The sequence below is a fragment of the Spermophilus citellus genome, assembly GCF_964194105.1.
Source record: "Spermophilus citellus genome assembly, chromosome: 12".
NCBI classification, from domain to species: Eukaryota; Metazoa; Chordata; class Mammalia; order Rodentia; family Sciuridae; genus Spermophilus; species Spermophilus citellus.
In genome coordinates, this window is record NC_138198.1 from 127,087,109 (window position 1) to 127,108,757 (window position 21,649).

Genomic DNA, 21,649 nt, shown 5'->3' on the forward strand with positions numbered 1-21,649 from the left:
GCAAGGGAAATGGAGAATTACCATGGCGTGCCACAGGCGAGATCTCCCCCCAGTGTGTGCTAAAAAGGGCAGGCAAAATCTTAAGAATCTGAATATTTGCCTTTCCTGAAAATATCTCCCCAAGTTCTTAATCTTCAGGGGAAATAGTGACTTTAGAGGACAGATCTGGCAGCCACCATCTGCTTCTGGTGGGAAAAATGAAGCTTAGTGGTAATGACATACATTTCAATGTCACATAGCCCTGGCAGGGTTCCCTGACATGTCATTCTGATAACCTCACACTCATTGTGAAAAGAAGTTAGTCAAACCCACGCTTGTGAAATCCAAAGAAAACCTACAATTGATGTTACACTGCTATTAAATTCTTTGTTTTTATCATTGTACTATGTTTAGATAAGATATTAGCTGGGTGCTGTGTATATAGATACTTGAACTTTGCAACTTCTCTTGAAGTCCAATACCAGTTCAAAGTGAAAACTTAAAAAGGAAGCCGGTCACTGGCTTCTGCTGCAGCTGGACCAGCAGTTGGTCTTTTTGTTGCTGGGGACTCCACCTCAACATCTCCATCACTGATGTGAGAAATGCCTTCTGTAATTCTGGAAAAAGAGCTACAGGGTTTTTACCCAGAAATGGGCTCAAGTCGGTCATGAACCCATTGCAAGCAGTTCTTGCACCAGAGCATGTAGCACCCTGCGCAGTGCACTAGATCCACAAGACACAAGGATGATCTCATTCAAGTCCCTAGAGATTAAAAATGGGATTTATAGTCATAGGCCTATAGAACCCAACAGTTGGAAGAGTATATGTAAGAAGCACCCACCACTTCTGAGATTGCACAGCCAGACTCGAGCCCAACCCCAAGGACTGAGGACCAGACCTTGCTGACAAGTGTGTGGCCATGGCCCAGCATCCACTGGGGGAAGCACAGTGGTGAGCCCTGACAGAACTGGCTGGAAATCAGCCCTCTGGAAGCCGTGCACAGGGATGCATCTAGCCGAAGGCATTCCATTGTGAAACTCCTCAAGGATGGTGTCAGAGGAAGCTAAAGGCCTAGTGCATTGTGGGCTGGATGGCTGAGAACACAGGCAGACTGCAAGAACTAGGAGTTTATTCTACCTCCTTCCTCTGAAGCTGCCTAATTCCAGAAATCAATATAGAAAGTATTCTTCCTTATATATAAGGTCTGCATTTTAAAACATCAGTCTTATTCATTAAAAACTTAATATTGTGTCTATCTTGCTGACTATTTTGACTCGGGTCAGAACTTGGATGGAGCCTGTCTTACGCAGCACTTTCTAGAACATGATGGTGAAATTGGGAGTCCCTCGGCTGTCATGGCCTCTTGTTAGTAACGGGGTTCCCCAGGTGCCCCTGCCCTGAGACACCTCTACCATATCCTACCATATCTTCAGAAGCCAGGCTTGTCTCTTCCTCCTTACCTCCTTCTAACCCTGTCCTCCCCTGCCCCACTAGTCCTCTCAGGGAAGTGATCCGAGAACAACTGTATAACATTTTACATGCTTGAGTGACCTATGCATGTAAAATGTTATGTGTCTCTCTCTCTCTCTCTCTCTCTCTCTCTCTCTCTCTCTCTCTCTCTCTCTCTCTCTCTCTCTTCTCCTCCTCCTCCTCTTCTTCCTCCCTTCCCCCATTTCTGTCTATCTCTATCTCTCTTGGGTTAGGAGATAAAACCTTTATTATGGCAATGACATGGCTGTGATTTCAGCAACAAAATGTTCCAGGAGAAGTTGGTCTTAGGTGTGGAGCTCTTCTTGGGAAGTCAAAACCTTGTCCTGCATTGTGTTCCCAGCAGGAAGTTGGCCACTGAAAAAAGCAACCACCTTGTCTGACTTAGAAGTTGCCAGGCCACGTCCTTCACCTAGGAAAGGGAGAGCTGAGTGAAGCAGCTCTGACTTGAAGACTCTGAACTGACCGAAGCAAAGTCAAGTTCATTCTGTTCTTGCTATTTTGGAATCTGTGTCAGAAAATGTTGCGCTAGAAATATCCAGGACCCTTTAACAATGGTGTATTAATTACTGAGAATATAGGCTGGAGTATTGTCAAATAACAAGACTTGCACACAGTGAAGGTTAATGCTTTATCCTTCATGTAAATGTCTGTGCAAGAAATCCAGGCCTGGTGTGGTGGTTACTCTGTCATGTGGGGCCCAGGATCCCTCTGTCATGCAGCAATTCTCTTCCACCCTCAGTTTCATCTCAAGGACAATGATCTGTCCACCATCTCCTGCTGGAGCAGCCAGTGGGAAGGAGAGGAGGAGAAGTCAAGATACACTTCTTCCCTTAAAGAGCATAATCCAAAATAGCAGATATTTTTTCCATTTGCATCTTACTGTCCAGAAAGTAGTCACGTGGCTATCCCCACTTGCATGAGAGGTGGGGAAATGCCTGTCTAGAAATCCAGTGACAATGTAGGGAGGGAAACAGATATCAGAAGGCAACTTTTAAGTTCCTCTGTTACACTTTGATTATATTGTGACACCCATCCCAAGGAAAACAGACCACAAGAAATTTTTAAAAAGAAATGAAAACCACCTAAATTGGAAAGGAAAGTTTTAAATTGTCTCTGCAGATGGCATTTCTATATATAGAAAACCGTAAAGATGCCACCAAGAACCTCTTTGCACTTATAAACAAATTTTGTAAAGTTGCATACAAAATCAACTCACAATCAGTTGCATATCTAAACACTGAAAATAAGCTATCCAAAAAAATTGAGAAAATGATTTCGACTTATAATGCCAAAAAGAATAAAATACCTAAATGTGAATTTAACCAAGGAGGTGAAAGATCTGTATAAGGAAAACTAAAAGACATTAATGGAGGAAATTGAAGAAAACAAAATAAATGGAAAGACATGCCATGGTCACAGACTGGAAGAGGTAATAGTGTTACTGTGTGCACACTAGCCCATACAACCTACCAATCCAGTGCATTCCTGTCAAAGTTCTAATGATATTTTTCACAGAAATCGAAATAAATCTTAAAATTCATTGGTTAGTATTATAGGAGTAAGTCCCTGGGAGAAGGATAGGTTCATCCCCCTTTCTTCTCTGTCCCTCTCTCATGCCCTCTCTCTTGTGCATCTGTGCACTCTCTTATTCTTCTGCTTTCTACCATGGGATGATGCAGTAAAAGCATCCTTGCCAGATGGTGACCCCAGATGGTGGATCTAGAATGTCCCAGACTCTAGAACTGTAGGTATTAAAACTATTCTTCATAAGTTACCCAGTCTCTGCTCTGTTCTTCTGTTACAGCAGCACAACATGGATTATGATAATTAATTTGATTGTGATTATCATTATGTCATGTGTCTTGTATATTATTCACTTGAATGTGTATAATCTTTGTCAAATATATATTTTTTAAAAGACTATATAACAAAGAGGAAAAACTCACGGAACTATACTTTGTTATCCATGTCTCAGGGAAAAAATTCAAACATCCATGCTAGTTCTGCCTGCTGGCCTTGGATGGGTACACTGCTCCCTCTAAAAGGTGACACCCCTCTCACCCACCAAAGCATCCAAGGAGCAGCAGCTGGAGGTGACCACTAGACTCCAACAGCATCAGATGACTTCCGGGCACTATCTCATCCCAAATCTGTGCACATGAGACACATTGTTTCTTCTTCCTCTATGGTCAGATTGAAAGAAGCATCTTTGTTCCCAGATGTGAATGGAACCACTGTGTCCTCTTCATCTTTTCCTGGTGGGGGTGCAATGAGTTGGGGCTCAGAGAGATATTAAATGAGAGCATCTCTAGGCCCTTGTGGGACTTCTTCCACATCCCTTGGTGGTGGAGGTACTGCTCCAGGCTTCAGAACTCCAGCCAGATGGATCCCAAACTCAGGAGAATGGTAAGTAGGACCTGCAAGGCTCAGAGCCTGCTGGATCAGGGTATGCTGGTCCCTGGCCTAGGGAGTGCACACTGACTCAGCCAGCCATGTAGGCAGGGGGATGCCCAACATGCCCTCGGGCCGCTACTGACAGATGTCCCTGCCCCAGGGATATGGGATTTGGAATCACTTTATCAGCGATACTTTAGGGTGGTTAAATATTCTTCAAAATTATTTAATGGCAACATTTCCAGGAAGTTTATATTCAAGTGTTTCATGAACTCCGCCCTCACACTTCCTCCACTCAGCGTCATGTTTTTGTGGCCATGTCGAACCCCACGGCATGAACGTGCCACATTCCATGTATCTATTTGCTAGCAGATTGATGTGGTCTGTCTCCACCAGGGTGAATAGTGCTGCTGGGAACATTTTTGCACTGGTTCTTGTGTGGACATAACTTTCCATTTTTCTTGAGTATGAAAGCCAGGAGTAGAATTCCAGGGTCATGTGGCCTGTCATTTGAGAAAGTGCAAGACTCTTGCACAACGACTGCACTGGCACATTCCTGCCCACGGTTTACAGGGGTTCCCATTTCTCCATCCCCCCCCTCCATACTAGTTTATGCATCTGTTTTGTTTTAGTCATTCCATAGGCATCTACATGTCTCAAATGATTGCTCTGCATTTCCTATGATGTTGAGCATCTTTTCATGTACCTTTGACCAAGGAATCTGCATCTTTAGCAGGAACCCTCTTCCTTACTTCCCATTCAAAGGATGCTGACATGACTCTGAGAACATTTTTAAGTTCAAGTAGAAACACTCCCTGGGTTTTGTCATCTTGTGGGTATGTTTCCTGCTCCAAGATTCTGGATCTGAGCATGATTCTATTATCTAGGGTTCAGCTTATTTCCGACTAAGTTCTTCTACTGTTGATTTGCACAAGACAGGATCTGGCTTTCTCTTCCAAGCAGCCTGTTAAAAGCTAGAAGAGGGAACAATAATGACCAGAAAATGCATGGACATTGGTGACCAACACTTTTCCAATGAGAAGGTAGAATGCTTCCCTCTCGGAGAAAAGCCTTCTCCACCCAGCAGTGATATTTGACCAAAGAGACCCATGACTGTATCCACTCATGTTTAGTTCTCTATGTTCACAGACCCAGCCTACCAGAGAGGGATGCACAGGCTTCTCCCAGGGCCTGTATTTCTCCCTGGGCAGTCACGGACTTCTGACGTCCTCCCATCCGCTTCTGCCTTCACACCAGCTCACAGTGGATAGGGAGGCTCTTTTCATGGCTCGCAAGTACCTCCCTGTCCCCAGTCCCAGCTGATGCTGGACAGGACGGCCAACAGGGAGGTCTCTATTGCTTCCCTGGGCAGCCCTGCTCACCCACAGCCAGGACACTTCTCCACTGTGGGACTGCCGGGGAAGACTGAGAAGCAAGTGGCCCGGGAACAGCCATGTGGCTGCAGACATGGTAGCCGCAGGCTAAGCTAGCCAGGGCATTTCCTGCTCAGTCTGCTCCTTGCCCTGATCTATTGTTTTAATGGAAAGTTTTAAACAAGCTTAAAAGTGGACATCTGGGTGCAATAAGCCCCCACATGCTCACCAGCCATTCCAGCAAGTATTCGCTCATGACCAGCCTTGAGTGAGCCAAAGCACCTTTCAGTCCCTTCCCCTTCCCAGATCTTTCTAAAGCAAATCCCAGACACTGCGTCACTCTACCTACCACTGTGCATATCACCATTCCATTCACACACTGTAAACCTGCAGCAGTTCCTGAATATCAACACACTGCAGCCATCACATTTCTTGCACTGCGCCATGAAAAATGTCTTTTTAATAGTTAGTTTTCTAGAACCCAAATAGAAATAAGATCAGTGTTTCATTTTTGTGGGATGAACTTCTCAAATATTTGCTGTTCTGGAATGTTACCCTCTAATTTGGGAGGATCATTTATTTATTCAGGAAACCAGACCATTTTTCTACAGAAAAATCCACATTTAATAGTGAGTCAATTTTTAAAGTTTCTGCTTTATTTGATAGTATCTAACTTCTGGTTTAAATTGTCCTCTCACCACAATAAGCAAATAATGTAGTTATGGATGATTTTTTGCTATCTTCTACAATTCATATTATCATCTACATTATTATCACTTAGAAATTTATTTTTATCATTATAGAGACACTAATTTTTGGAACAATGTCATGTTTTAGTAAAGAATAAAAATGGCTCATGGTATTGTTTTTTAATCTTATACCCCGGTGAAAACGCCTGAGCTCTGCTCTGATTTCTGACCTGGCCCAGGCTTCTGGAATGGGCATCCTAGTTCATATGCTCCCCACCAACAAATAAGGTGACAAGAGGGGTCAAAGGGGGTTTTAGTGAGGACTGGAGAGCAAGTTGGGACAGTAGACCCTGTAGACCATTAGAGAGTTTCTTAACTCTCTAATGCCTCCGTTTTTCCCACCTGTGAATGGGTCAGCAATAATATCTGCCTCTCAGGATTGTCAGCTCATTGCTGTGAAGTGCTCAGCACAGTGCCTGACTTTCATATATGTTGCTACTGCTAATAAAAATGCAAATTGGACCTTATTGCAAGAGGACATGGCTTCTTTCGTGAATAAACCATATGATGTCTGTACTCACTGATTCGCTCCACTGCTATATATAATCTGAAGAATGCTCAAAATCTCAGATTCTGAGCTTGGCTTTATCTAATAAAGGGATGCCAACTTTGCTTCATCACAGTGTTTTAGCACAATCCGTGGTAGAGAGTTTAGAATTCTGTTGATGAACCACATGGTAAGGAACCCCACGGTGGGAGTTGGGAGAGCCTGCGAGACTTTGGTTGTAGAGCACCCTCCACTGTTCACATCAGAAACTTGATAGTTCCAAAAGAGAGGGTCTGGGTGGGGTCCTCTCTCCTCCTGTGGGCTCGCTGTGAGGGCAGCCTCAGGCTCTGGTGCTGCCAGACTCCTGGGCTAGGAGGAGGCTATGTGCAGTTCAGTGACGATGCGTACCCCACCGTGGCTGGGAAAGACCCAGCTGCCAGCTCCCCCCAGGGCATGCTGTGCCTTCAGTTGGAGCAGCCACCCAGCAGGTCACAGGCAGAGAGGCTGCTCCACACCCCAGCCCATTCATGAGGTACCCCATGGCCCCTTGGCCCACACCTCTACCCCAAGGAACCAGGATGCCACCAGGAGCTGACGCTCACCTGGGGCTGGCACTTGAGCTCCTGGAGAGGTCGGAGGGGGAGGGGAGAAGAGGTTTGTGGTAGCTCCAGTCTCCATTCTCTAGAGGCTGCCTCCACCTGTCTGAGCCCTGAGACAGAAATGTGGGCATGTGACTTATGTGCCGGAAGCTGGCCAAGCAGTTGTACTTTAGTCTCAGTGTTTCAGGGAGGACTGGAGAAGTGTTGCATTAGGGAGCTTTAACCTAAAGACCTTCCTGCCCAATCCCAGTACTGCACAAACTGAGGGAAGTAACCTTTATACACAAAGAGAGGGACTTCTGTCCCCAAAGCACAATGCCCCAATGTCCAGCTTCTCAATCACTCTTTCAAAAGATTCAAAGTGCATTGGTTAAAACAGAGGCAACTTTCAGGGTACATGAGTGGTTCAGAAAGGGACACATACTGGGCTTCTGGCACCATTGCACTATCAAGCTGACTGTCCCCTGCTGAACCACTAAGGAATGGGATCCAGAATGCCTCAGGGAGTAGGTGTAAGGAGAAAAGGAGAGAGATGGTGTTAAGAAGTAGTCTGTACAATGAAATTCCCCAGAGAACATAGGTGAGAGGGAGGCCCCGGTACCACCCAGGAGTAACCCCTGTGCCCCGGGCACCCCAGGTCCAGAGTCCATGGTGTTTATCTCCACAGTGTACTTTGGGCACTCGTTATCCAACCTGCCCTTTGTACCACAGGCCACAAGTCCGCTCAGGAGTGCTGATATAGGCAACACTTCACCTGATGTTGGTCCTGCTGACAGGTTGGGGTTTGGATCTTGCGCTCCTGGTATCAGGACCACAGTTATGAATAATTCCCAGTCCTGGCCATGGAAGCTGGGGATATCCAAGATACGAACACTGATGCCTTGTAAGGTTAGTGATTGAGCATGCAAACTTTTCCGTGAGACCTCTGGTCTTCAGCTTATCCCTGCCCTCTTCCTTCTTAGGAAAGTCTGCACTGGGTAACAGGTAGCACTTCCTGTGGAGTCTGCAATGCTGAGCACAGGATGCAGGTCAGGCATGGGTCTTGCACACATCCTGCATCGGCCAGGGGGATGGGCTGGCTGAGAAATAAAAGCTAAGAAATAGTACCATGAAATAACCACAGAACACAGAAATATAGTTTCAGAGCGAGGGCAGCAACGGACCAGCTGACCAAACGGGTGCAGCTTCTAACAAAGATGGAACCCATGCTTGCTTTATTTATAGGGGTACAGGTCAAAGGGGATTGGTAGGTATAAGGTCTCCGTGTGGGAGGAGTCTTGTCTCGGTGCTTGCTTCTTCATGAAAAACAGGATATATGTGCAGGTAGGCAGGCTGTTTGGCTGTTAACGGGTCACGCCCATGTCTGGTGTTTTGCAGGACCTTTTGGCAGAGCTGGGCAGGAGTTCACATGTATCGGGTCATCTCACCAGCAGGAGTGCTGCTATGTGTTCCCAGATACCAGATCTTCCCGTTCAATGGCTTCAGTGCCCATCTGTTCTACGCACATTTTGCGGGTGGCTTCCCACACATGGGGACATCATCTTTCAGGAAGCCATATCCTTGTAGGCAAGTTCTGGTCAAGCTAGTAAATAAGTTCTCTTAAAATTACCAACAAGCCACTGAATGTACCTTAAAACTTAAGTCAAAAAGGAATAGACTTAAAAGCCCACTAATGTCACTTCTAAGGGATACAAGACAAAACATACAGTGATGATCTGGGGTTGAAGGTGCGGATTGGCTGGGCCACAGCATGAAGGAGTGAGAGTCCCACCAAAAGCAGGTACCAAAAGCACCCCAGATGCAGAAGGCAGGCAGAGCCAGCCCAAGTGTACGCAACTCAGGGGCAGACTAGTTCCTGTCATGGGCCAGGCTATGTGGGCAATGACCAAACAGACTCCATTTACCCTAAGACTCCATACCATGTAAGAAATGCTTCTCTGGTGGGAAAGCCCCGCCTCTGTACCTATTAATAGTTACCTAGCATGACATACTTGGCAACACAAAATAGTAATTCTTATATAATGTAAAATTGTCCTCTTTGGTTTCCATTTTCCTTGGGCAATGTACCTTGTCAGAGATGGATTGTCTAGATGTTAGGGGTCACTCTTCAACTTGTACTCAGCTAGGGTCATTTTGACCCCCTTCCCTTCTGCCTGCTTGCTGCTATGCCAACCTGGAAAGTCCTGTGGGAAATACCAGTGTACCCAGTGCATTGTCTCACTAACTGCTCACTTCAGCTTCTGTACCTGCTTGCTTGCAGCTACGTCAACCCAGATGTGGTTTTTGCCTTTAAATATCCTAAAATGCTCAGGATTGGGGCTGTTCCTTGCAGAGACAGTTATGGGTCCTGTGGGGAGCAGTCACCAGGTGGCCAGCTAAATAAAGACTCTTTACTTTGGACAAAACTGGGACTTAGTGTGTTTTCTGAGCGACCTGCCCCACAACAGTTCCCAGCTGGCACCAGTGTTGAACCTGGAACGGGCACCTCCAAGCACCGAGTGGAGGGTCACAGCGTATCTAGAGAACAGTCATTGCAGAGAGGAGAACGACACTCCTGCCTCCCAGTCAAGCCCATGCATATCCCAAGCGTACCCCAGAGGGCCAGGAAAAGCGGTGCTCCCTTTTTTGCCGGTTGTAAAGGGTCATGGCTGATACTCTTACGACAAAAGGCAGTTTAACAAGAGAAAAGCATGACAGATTTATTAAGGTGTACATGTTTACAAGAGCCACACCAAATATGAAACCCAAGAAGAGGGCCAGACGGTTGAAGGTTAAAATCTTCTTCATAGGAAGAGGGTATGGGGACTTCCTGCAATTCTAGAGGGGAGTAGGTGGATCTGGGGAGAAATCAATGACCCCAAGATGATACAAGTTTGAGACGAAGTTCCTCTGGGCTCTGATTTCCAGTCTCTTTATCCATGATAAAAATGTAATCTTCCTTTGTTAGTAAAATTCCAGTAAAGGATTTTTGGGACAATTCTAAGATCTTTGGTAGATCTGGAAATTGAGGAAAAGCCCCTTCCTAGGCTTCAGAAGAGAATAAGAACAGAGAGGATCCAGAGACTGGCTGTGGAGGAGTTAAACCTGCTTCTGAGACTCTGCAGCTCAGCATGTCAAAATACCACACTTTGGGGTACGTTTTCTGAGCCCTCAAAATACAAAAGGCAAGTAAGAAGAAAAATGGCCCCTAAAATTAATTGGGAAGTAGATTACTGTCACCAAAATGCAAACTGTAGGACATACTTAAAATGGATACCCCTGAAGTATGTTTAAAATTGTCAAGAGAAAAATGCAAGCCTAACTCTCATGTCAAAGAAAAAGAAATTACAAAACTTAGATAAGTACATATGAAGCAAGAACAGATGGATATGAAAACTACCAATGAGAAGTCCAGCATGAAAAACCGCCGTTGAAATAGCTCAGTAGGTCGTGTGAGCTGTAGACAAGGCACAATCAAAGACAGGGAACTAAGGGACTAAAATGCATTTGCCTGGGAGAATCTACCCAGGACGCAGAGCAGAGAGACAAGGGGGCGGGGGCGGAGGAGACCAGCTAAGCTCTCCGGAGGGAATGAGATGAAAAGGACTGAAAAGGCTTGCTGGGTTGTTCCAAGGGAGAGTGGCCATTTTACAGAATTGAAACTGTCCAGTTTGAGCCCCACACTGAGGACTGAGCAGGATGGACACTCATGCCCACAGGGAAACTGAACAAGGAATAAGAGGCAACCTGATGTGACTGGGGGGAGAACGGGCGTCAACGTCAGGTGTGGTGGCACGGGAGACAGGTCACGGCCTCACCGAGCTCATGTTCACACGAGTCATGCAGATAATTTAGTAAGCAAGTGAGAAAGTGTTAGGTGGTGGTGAGGGAAAGAAAAGCCAGCCTGCTGCGTTGGATGATGTCCCTCCGCATGATATCCCCTGGGTCCACCTGGAACTTCAGAATGCGACTGTATTTGGAAATAGAATCTTTGAGATGTGAGAAGTTAAAATGAAGTCATGCTGGTTTCCAGTCCCTAAATGCAGCGACTAGTGTCCTTCTAAGAAGAAGAGACACAGAGAGAAGCTGGCCTTGAGACTGGGTGGTGCAGACAAAATCCAAGAAATGCCCAGGATTCAGGAGCTGGAGAGGCAGGAAGGAGCCCCAGAACAGCCTTCAGAGGAGCATGCCCTGGCCACACCTGGATTTGGGACCCGTGGGCTCCAGACTGCGGGAGGATGAGCCTCTGTTGTTTCAGCTGTCCAGTTTGTGGAAGTGTTACAGGTGCCCAGGACACTGATAGAAAGAGGTAGAAAAGCCCCTGCCCTCTCTGTGAATCTCTGCCCTTCCATATGTTGAACTTGGGTTCACAACCAATAATAACCTGTGACCAAATCCTAGGAGTGGCCCCTGACTCATGCTGCCCTAATCCTTTGGGCTTCGCTTCCCAGGTGGCAAGGGCAGCTAAATCCCTGGGTTTTGAGGTCAGGACAACTTTGCTTTGAGCTTACCGGCTTAGAAGATACACTTTAAAGCAAGTCGAGGTAATTACAGTTTCCTAGGAACAGAAAGGTGTTCTTCAGAGACCTCAGCATTTTGGTGCCTCCAACCTGCCTCAGGGTCCCCCCTCCTAACTCCTGGAAACATCTCCATCCTGAGTCTGGGCCTCTGCTGGCTCCAGCACGTCCTGCATCTTTGTTCTGCCGGGTCTCCTCTGGGGCTCCCTGAGGTCATTCAGTCTCCCCTGCAGGCGTTTACACGCATTTTAACACTTCAACACAAAATCACTACAGTGAGACTGTAATGCCAGATTTGTGGGACCCCAATAGACCTCCCGGAGCCGAATCCGATGCAAGCACACAAGAGTCTTTATTGCAAGCTCAAGCCTGGACTCAAGCTTCTCTCTCTCCAATACGCCAGGTGGACCACTAGCCTGCGTATTGAAAAATTGGGATAAATTTGAACCTCAGACACTCAAGAAAAGCGCCTCATTTTCTTGGCCTGGCCTCAAATACGAGAAACCTGGCCACCAGAGGGAAATATCAATTTTAATACAATTTTACAGTTTGATAAAATTTACAAAAAAGGAAATGGTGTGAGGTGCCGTATGTTCAGATTTTCTTTGCTCTAAGGGAAAATCCTAAATTATGCCAACAGTGTAAAGTAGACTTAGCTATGATATCTGCCATGAAGAGAGAAAATTTTGGACTCACTGAGGAAAAAGAATCAAGAGAAAAATTTGGGCCGATCAAAGTACATACCCCCTTCCCCCTTCCAAGACCTAAGGCAGATAAAAACTGACTCTACTGGAAAGTTAGGAGATATGCCAGATTGCCTAGGATTGGATCTATCCAAAGGAGCTAATCTTGCAACTGAAAGGGAAACTGAGGAATTCCCAGCAGCTGCCAGAGCCATTTTCGCTTTGGGGAAAATTTCCTCATAATTTCCCTGCACTTAAGGATTGCTCCACCTAAATGCAGTAAAGTCAGTCACACTGAGACCCTTGATTTTACACCTATAGTTGCCCTTATGTGAGAACATCTGGTCCACTCATGGGGAAATCTAAGGTGCCACTGATTAAGAGTCATAATTAAATGGAAGTTCAAAACCTGGAGAGATTTTTTTTCTTATCTGGTCTGTTTTAAAGGTTATTATAGATTGTTTCTTGAGGATAATCTAGGCTAAATGTGTGTCTAAAAGATGTTTCATTGTAACATCTGGTATCTAAATGAGTTTGAAGCATTGCGTAATCTTGCAGTTAAAAGTTAGGGTTAGGTAATTGATTAGTTTGATTTCAGATAATTCATGCAGGAGAAATTAAATACTTCCAAGTTGGCAAGTAACTCCCAATCATTCAGTTTTATTTTTTCATCAATTTTTGAACTGGGTAGCCTAAGGAGATTTCACTAGGTATACAGTACATTGATTTGGACAAGGATAGTAAATTATGATTTGGTATCTGTTTCTCTCAGTGTGTAAGATTTAGGAAAAAGTGTTGAATTAAAACGTTGGTCTGGCTGATTGAAATGACACTAATTAGCAACAGTCTTGGAAATTTTCAAAGTTTAATTTTAGATACACATGGTAGTGTGTGGATTTTTTCCAGGTGATTTAATGTAACTTAATACTACTTTAGGAACTTCAGAACAAAGAAAGTAGCTTAATGATCCTGAAGGAACTTCTGATGGTGGCTTTTATATTATCAAGAAAGATCCTATTTTCAGTTTTCTGTGAGCAAGTTTTTCTAGTGTAGGAAGGTACAAAGATGTGAAATTTTGTGAATTAAACTTGTATCATAATTTTCAACTTCCAAACCTGAAAATTGTGACTTATGGTTAAAATGCCTTAGACATGAAGTTTCTGCTCAAAATTCCAGTTTTCCCAGTTCCTTCCAGACCTCAGCCAGGACTTAAATTGATATGCAAATAGAAGAAGCCTGGAGCACTCAGTAGGAGACAAATCTGAGGCCCAAAGAAAAAAAAAGTAAAGGTGTCTTTTACCTAAACTCAAACTAGATTAAACCAAAGAGTAAATTGTATGGCATTTACTAATTACTGGCCGGTCAATTTTTTCTAGGACTTTTGCCTTTTCTTAGATTCTATGTTTTTTTTGGAGCTCATGATTTTTATTCTACAGACAAGCTAATGTTTTTCTGATAAGTTCTATTTTTGATCAACTGGAGTTTTTAAACATTGCAATGAGATTTCACCTGAGAAAGGTGCAAGGTCTTTTGTGTTATGTGTTACACTTGTGTTACATGTTGTATGTCGGTATGTCTGTGTGTGTGTATGTCCATATATCATGCAGTGATATGACAATTGACAAATGAGGAGCGCTCATGAAAAATTAAAAATGGATCCAAATATCTTTGATTCACGTGATTCAAATGGCTCAATTTAAATTGGGTAAACAGATGAAAGTAAAGATGTATTTAAAATTAAGCTTATAAGTTTTTCTAGGTGTTCAAAAAGGCCCTAATAAAATGTTGATGTCTATGAAATAATCTACTTAAATTCAAAAGTTTACAAGTATTGTTTCAAAATGTGAACAGAAGGAGGTTAACAGATAAAAAAGGAGAAACTAAAAGGTTCTAGATTTCTAGATAAGAGTCTATATGATTAAGTAATTAAGAGGGTTTAAGTAAATGATATAAAGAAGGTCTGTGTAAGTTTTTGAGCAAGTAATCTTAAAGACATTAAACAGCTGATTAAACAAGTGTTGTCGTTTTAGAGAATTGTGCTGTTATTTCTTTAAAAGCTAAACTTGGTTAATATAAAAACATCAATGTAATTGGTGCCATTAATGTGTTCATATCTTCCAGGTATACAAGTCTGTAAGGTAGAAGCTTTAGAAAGAGCATTATATCAAGCTGGTGTTCTAAAAGTGTATGGTAATTTTAGGCTTAAAAGAAAAACATGTTGGAAGTTTATTTATCAATAAGTTATGTAAAGTTCCATGTTACTTTTTACACTGAGATACAATTTAAATGTATTTTTAAGTTAATGAGAACCTAATCTATGTAAAGGTTTTATTGCAAAACAAAAAGTACTTTGCTACTCTTCTACAAAAGGTTAAAAGCGTTCAGCCTTTCTTTAATTCATGTTTTAGATGTGATATTATGTTGTGTTAGCTAATATTCATGTAAACTTGAGCAACAATTTATGTAGGCTTTGTAAAATGATGTTTAAAAAAAAGCAAAGATCAGCTTCAGAACTATAGTATTTAAGATTTATAAAGGGCCCCGCCTTACTTGAGATAAGGCTCTATGTCCCATCTCATGTGAAAGTGACTATGAAAGAAGTAGGCTAGATTTCAGTACATTTAAGGTTGTGCCCAAAAGTTGGTTTTTGTCAGGATTGCCAGGATCTCAAACAGGAAATTATAATGTATAACTCTGCCAGAATTCAAGGTAGCTATTACATAAACTAAATATGTTTTTACCCTAGTTAGTTTTGTTTTGTAGTTTGCTTTTAGATGGTCTAAGGATTGCCTGTTAATGTTTTAAAGAGGTACTGCTTTAAGAACACACAACCTGGGTTAATTTAAGACAAGAAGTTATCACCTACAGGATAGAGAGATAGACATTAAAGCTCAGTGCTCTTAATATAAGGCTGTTAACTTATTTTGCTGGATGTTTAAGATTAAGTTTTAAAATTAAAAATTTGGCTCTTGCCCTCTGAGTCAGTCTGAATCAGGGAATAGGGGACTTCTTCAAAGGGCTCTGCAACTCTAGGCCACATAACCTCCCGATCAGGGAGATTAATGAGACCAGTGGAGGACAGGAAGCCAATCAGTGCATTTGCTGTGAAGAGGAGGGTCATCAACAAGGGAGACATCCCTGATGCTTCCGAGGGAAGCCACATGGTCAAGCAAGGCCTGGACCCATCCTAGCGCAAATGGCACTAGCAGAACTGAGAAGCTGCTGTGAAGTTCCCGAGGACTCCCATAACTCAGCTGACTGTTAACAATAGATTGAAACAAAAGTCAGTTTGACTTGCTTCATCTTAAACACTTAGCAAAGACAGTCAAAGCCAAAACACAGCTATTCCTGGACATTTTAATAATAATGATAGTTAAATGAAACTTCCATAAATAAGTAAACTGAAGGCTACAAAAGAGATTCTCAGACAGGAATGCCTGATAACTATCAAAAGAAACTGCCAGAGTAGTTTTTAGTTTAAGGCCCACAGATACTCCTAACCTACACAGGTAGGCTTGATGTTTGCTAGTATGAGTATCCAGCCCTAGGTAACAGAATTAAAGATTTCTATTAGACACAGGTCATACTAGTAAAAGGATTTTGCAAGATCAGATGATATTAAATTATTAAACTATATCTTAAGGGAAGGACAACTGTAACCCTAAAAGTTAAATGTTGTGTTTACATCCCTGACATTTCTGGCAATGTGACAAATATCCTTAAAGATTTACATGCTCAGATAGAAGCCATGTCCTCAGCAACCTTGTCATGGAGACAATATCTTAGCTCCTGGTTCTTGGTACTTCCTGGTGGAAAACATTGTTAGTCTTTGTCTTTGCCATCATACTTATTGGCATATTCCTGTGCTATGGGATTTATTGCTACATCAATATGGTTCCAGTACTAATGAATTCTTGTTTCTCTTATAGACCACCCATCACTCAGATGGCCTTCCAGTCTATTACTTCTCAATCGGACTTCTATCATGGACCACTCGATAGACCCGATTTTTAAAAGGGGACTCCAAAACTGCTTGCCCCAACATCGCCCCTTTTGTCAGCCTGAAGAAGCCACAAAGATCTTCTTCGCCCCCTTTCCTTACAGCAGTAAGGAGTTCCCAAATTAGAGGGGGGAATGAAGCCAGATTTAAAGTTAGGTAGTCAGTGTAGTTAGGTAAATCGGGTCTAATACCGAGTGAAATCTAAAATGGAGGCCATGCTGGGAATGACTCAGAGAAAACACAGGACAACTCATGGAATGTTAATGAAGTCCCATAAAGGCCCTAGGCCAAAGTCCACCTCAAAGAAGTGTTAATAAACAGCCCCCAACAGATTTGGAGATAGCCCATCCCAAAGAAATGATAATGAAGTCCTTCCTGCCCAGATTACTTCTTTGGCCCACCTGTGTCCCAACCCCTCCCACCTACATTCCATCACCAAAACTATAAAAAGGGGAAACAACCGCACTTCCGCGGATTCCACCTCTTGGGTCCCCTTCTTCCTCCGGGAGAAGTCTTTTCTGCTGTCCTCCAATAAACTTCTACTTTCTATTCTGACCTTGCCTCGGCGTGCTTCTTTGGTGTTATTCTTCAACATCGGGGAAGCAAGGACTCGTCACCGGTCAACAGCGGTATCATCCCGGTCCATTGTTCAGTGAGGTTTTATAGGTTTTGGGAGTACTCTATGCATCACAACATCACACAGCAAATCATTCCACTCCGCGGGAAAGTCAAACAACAACTCTTAACCTTGATTAGCATATTCACTGGCGGGAACAAGTTGGGTAGGGGTGATTGGTTAGTACAAGAAGGGGATTCCTTTGAACTGATTTGTTTAGGCCACCAGGGGTGTACGTGCTAAACTACATGGTGTCCCAACGTGTTATCAACCACCATAAACTACTGGGGGGTCATCTGGCATCCTGGGGAATTTTCCCTGTCTCATGCTGATTGGAGGTTGCTAGGGGGGTGGCTATGGGTCCTCACCTAGCCTAACTGAGTCAGGGACACCTGGCACCGCAGACCTCTCCTGTTATTTACAGACAAACAACTCAACAGGGTAGGCATGTGCCTAGAAAGGCTCTGTGGGTTTTTCCAAGGACAAGGGTCACGCCCCCTTCCTTAGGACAGGCCTTGAGGTAGAAGCTGCTGTTATTTATTTATTTTCAAAAATGGAGTCACATCAGTTTCTCAAGACTTCAAGGACAAGAAGCAGGCTGTGGCACAGGGCTAGCCCCACTGCTGGAGCCCTAGGGGGCAACTCACCTGGTTTGAGTTTGTGTTGGCACACCACCCTCAATCACTTGGGATTTCCACCTGTCACCCCTCAAAGTCAGAAGCCATGCCCTGTTCTAGGCTCAGAATCAGAAGCATTCCTGGTGTTGAGGATCTCACAATCTGTTTTTGTTTGTTTGTTTCAGCACTGGGGATGGGACGAGGAGTGCTTTACTACTCAGCCACATTCCCAACTCCTTTTTATTTTTCATTTTGAATCAGGGTTCCACTAAGTTGCTGAGATTGACCTTGAACTTGTGGTCCTCCTGCCTCTGCCTCCTGAGCAGCTGGGATTATAAGCATGTGCCACTGCATTTAGCTACACAATCCAGCTTTATCTGGTGACAATACTGTCACCCCTGTAGTATATTTCAGTGTATCAATTTAATTGATGATAGGTTCCTTCCTATGGGAGAGGGGGTTAAAAAGAATAGGAATCTGGTTATTTCACTCACATCTTTTCTTTTCTGGCCTTATTTGTCACTGTGCTCCAAGCTGCCTCACGTTTGCAGATGCTGGAAGGCTCTGGAAGTGGTGCAAACCTGGGCAATCTCTGGCTGATCTGTGGAGACCCAGGGGACAAAAGGGCTGGAGGTGGCACTGTTGCAGTTAGCGCTGCCAGCATCTCACAATGACAATGCAGCTTTCCCCTCCCCATGGCCCACCCTCACACAGCCAGGGGCCACCTGAGCCCACCTGGGCCTTGGGGCAACCAGATTAGTTGTCTTCTGCCTCGGATGGAATGCTCCAGAGAGGACCTCAGGCTAGAAGTGCCAGATGACGTTCATGCGCCCTCTCCTGCCAACACCCACAGTGCGTGGCAAACACTATTGTCTGAGTCGGAGCCTGTTGCCAGCCTGAGCCAGCCCATCAGTAAGTGCTACAGCTAAGGTCCACACCAGCTGAAGAACCTGGGGAGACCCGTGCCTGGCTCGGGTTCCCCTCCATGGCTTCTGGAGAAGGGGTTCCTGAATGCCTAGTGGCCGGCTTAGGTCCTAGCCAGTGATCTCCTTTGTTGGCACACCCAAACATCCGAACGCAGGGGAGGTGTGTGGGACTTGTGTTCAGTTCAGAAACGAGTTTAAACCAAACCTGGCCTCAGCCAAAGGTCCTCTGGCATTGCACTTGCTGGCCAGATCCCACTTGAGGGTGGTGCAGAGACCCGTGGTTCTCGGAACTTTCTGGAGAACTTTGCTCTTACTAGCTGCTCCTTCCCTTTACTCTTGGCTGCTCTTTAAGGGGACCTGCCCTAACTGCCTCCTTCTGGACTTGCTGCATTGCTATCGGCAGGAATCCCAGGCTCGGCTCTGCTTGCAGGAGCCTGTTCTCTATCACTGTTTTAAATCCTGTGCTGGGAGACAAACTCAGCTAAAAACCACATTTTTCTGTTATACAACATTCATCAAGGCAGACACGGCACTCTGTCAAGTGAGAGCATGAGACTCTAGAGGACTTGGTAAACAGAGTTCTTGGTGTCCACGTTGTCCCCAGCACTGAAGTGTGCTCCTGGGCTGCAGGCAGTCCGTCCTTGCTGGAGACCGCGGGGCTGGGGACGGCTGTGCTTTCCTTTCCCACTGTTCAGCGTCAGCGCAGTATGGGTTTTTCCCAGCACCCCTGCGCCCAGCTTGCTTTTGGCTGGTGTTTTGTGGCAGGAGACAGACATGGAGGGCCATCCACAACAGAGGGGTGCATCAGGCAGGCGAGAAGCCTGGCAAGTGGAGGAGAGAGGAAGAGCAGATGTTGAAAGGCCAAGAAGACTGAGGGTGCTCTCCTCACGTCCTCACCCTGGGGAAGGGCAGGCAGGGTGGACATGGCCAGGATGTGGCCCTCCTCTGAAGAGTTAAAAATGTCTTTGCACAGGGACACTTGGAACTTTGTTTCAAATCTAAGCAACTGGCAGGAATAAAGAGGAGCCTGTGGAATCATGTAGTTAAGGAAACACTGAGATCAGACCTCTCTCTGCCCAGTCTCCAGTTCTAGACTTTCATGTCACCTTTCTGTCCCCAGCTCCTTTTTCTTCTTCCTGCAAAGGCAAAAACCAGAGTGACCATTCTAAATCTCCAGATTTTCAGTGGATGACTAGTTCAAGATCAAGCATGACTGTCACACAGAAAACAAACAGAAAGTAAAGAGCAAGAGGAGAACAAGTGGGCAGAGCCAGAAATCCCACCCAGAGATGGTGAAGTCCACATTCATGGCCAGCACTGACCTCGGGGGCCTGGAGGACCAATGCACAGACTGCTCTGTCACATTGGTTGGTACCTGTGGGGAAAGGGAGAGAAACAGAGAAGGATGTGGGAATGTAGGGCCTCAGCTCTGCTGTCAGGACCAAGACCTCTCCCCCGCCCAGGAGGCAGTGCCCACTGAAATTGGAAACATTCTCAGTCTGTGTATAAATGCTGTTTTCATTCTTTTCCTGGGCTTCTTTTCCTTTTTCTTGTTTCTCTTTTCATCTTTCTTTGGAGAGAAGCAACAAGTAAATGTTTTGATGGAAATTGAATGAAAAATAAAAGTTAAAACATCCCACACCATCTCAGAGTCTGCTTGGAAGATTCCTCCGTGCCCTGAGCTCTGTTTCCTGCCACTAAGGTCTCTAGGTGTCCTTCCCACCTGACTTCTTTGCCATCTGGCTCTTGGCTGGGTCCCAGAAGCTCAGGGAAACCGGGCCGGGGAACAACGGCTCATCAGCGCCATCTAGTGGTCTGTGTCCTTAACCCACTCGTGAACAGCCCAACCTCACTGTGAACTTTTTTATTTTTCCCCTCTGATGGGCTATCATTTTTTTAATTTATTTTTTGTTTGTTCTAATTAGTTATACATGACAGCCACTATTCAACTACCTTATATGCATCCCTCATAACATTATATTTCTATTGTCAAATGAGTGGTTGTATTTGTGATTATGATTTTTTTTGCCTGAATTATGATGGAATTCATATACCTTGCACTTCACTCATATAAAGTAAGCATTTTAATGGGTTTTAGTGTATTCAGAGCTGTACAACCATCACCACAGTTTGGAAATATTCTTATCAACCAAAAAGAAACTCCTTACTAATCATTAGTCACTCCCCAAGCCCACCCCACCCCACCCTGCCCCCAGGTAACCAATGATCTACTTTCTGTCTAGGGATTTACTCTTCTGGTACTCCGTCTCCTGCATAAGGGGATCACACAATAGTTAGCCCTTCTTGCCTGGCTTATTTCACTCGGCACAATGTGTCCAAGGCCCATCCACGTTGTAGCAAGTGTCAGAACTTCATTCCTTTTCATGCCAACCCCTTCATCCCACTGGATGCCCAATAATATCTCATTACATGGACGATCCACATTTGGTCCATTTGTCTGCTGAGGGACATTTGGGTCGTCCCTTCTTTCCCCATTGACTTATCTTGGCACCCTTGTTGAAAGCCAATTGATCATAAATATGAGGCTTTATTTTCAGATCTTCAATTCTATTTAATTCATTGCCTTTTATCTACGCCCCCTTACTCAAAGTTGCTCTCTCTCTCAGCCTTCTTGGTTGTGAACACGGGATTCTCTGTGGTCTCTCAGACTTTATGTGAGCTGAATCCTATCCAGAGAGTTTCTGAAAACACCCCTCCCTCGTTGCAGTGTCCACCTGATAGGAGGCATGTCACCTGGGAGCTGCGCTACTTTTGGCTGGTGACGTTTCATCCTGTGCTAAGGGACGTTTTGGCTGGAGAGGTACACCCTCTCCTGCATAAGGACACGCATGCTGCGTGCAGTTCTCGTTAGACTGATGAGAAAGTCAGTCAGTTCTGATTCTCACCTTTGCTTGGTTGGGGCCCAGAGGTCAAGGACAGTGCAGGAGTGGAGTTGGCTGTGGCCAGTAGTGTTTGGGGAACAGGAGCAAGTGATGAAGAGACCCACACCTGGTGCCCTCCAGCACGGCACTGAGCCTGCAGAGGCAGGAGGACCCCACCGTGTCAGCCCAGGGAGGCCAGGTGAGCAGCTGGGTTTTTCCCAAGTTCTCGAGAGAATTTAAAACAAGCAGTGACAGGATCTAACCCACCTTCTAAAGACATCTGGCTGCTGTGTTGAGAGTGAGTGGAGGGCTCTGAGTCGGTAATGGGAGCGTGAAACGTTCACCTCCTGTCTGTCA

At 44.8% G+C, this 21,649-nt stretch overlaps 1 protein-coding gene across 1 annotated transcript in view; it reads left to right on the forward strand.

Moving 5' to 3' along the window:
- The first annotated feature begins 3,603 nt into the window (after nt 1-3,603).
- The window catches only part of CNDP1 (carnosine dipeptidase 1), a 40,521-nt gene continuing 22,475 nt past the window's right edge, over nt 3,604-21,649 (forward strand). Inside the window, 1 exon segment of the mRNA XM_081262599.1 lies at nt 3,604-3,876. Coding sequence (XP_081118725.1) covers nt 3,853-3,876 — 24 coding nt within the window. The 5' untranslated portion in view covers nt 3,604-3,852.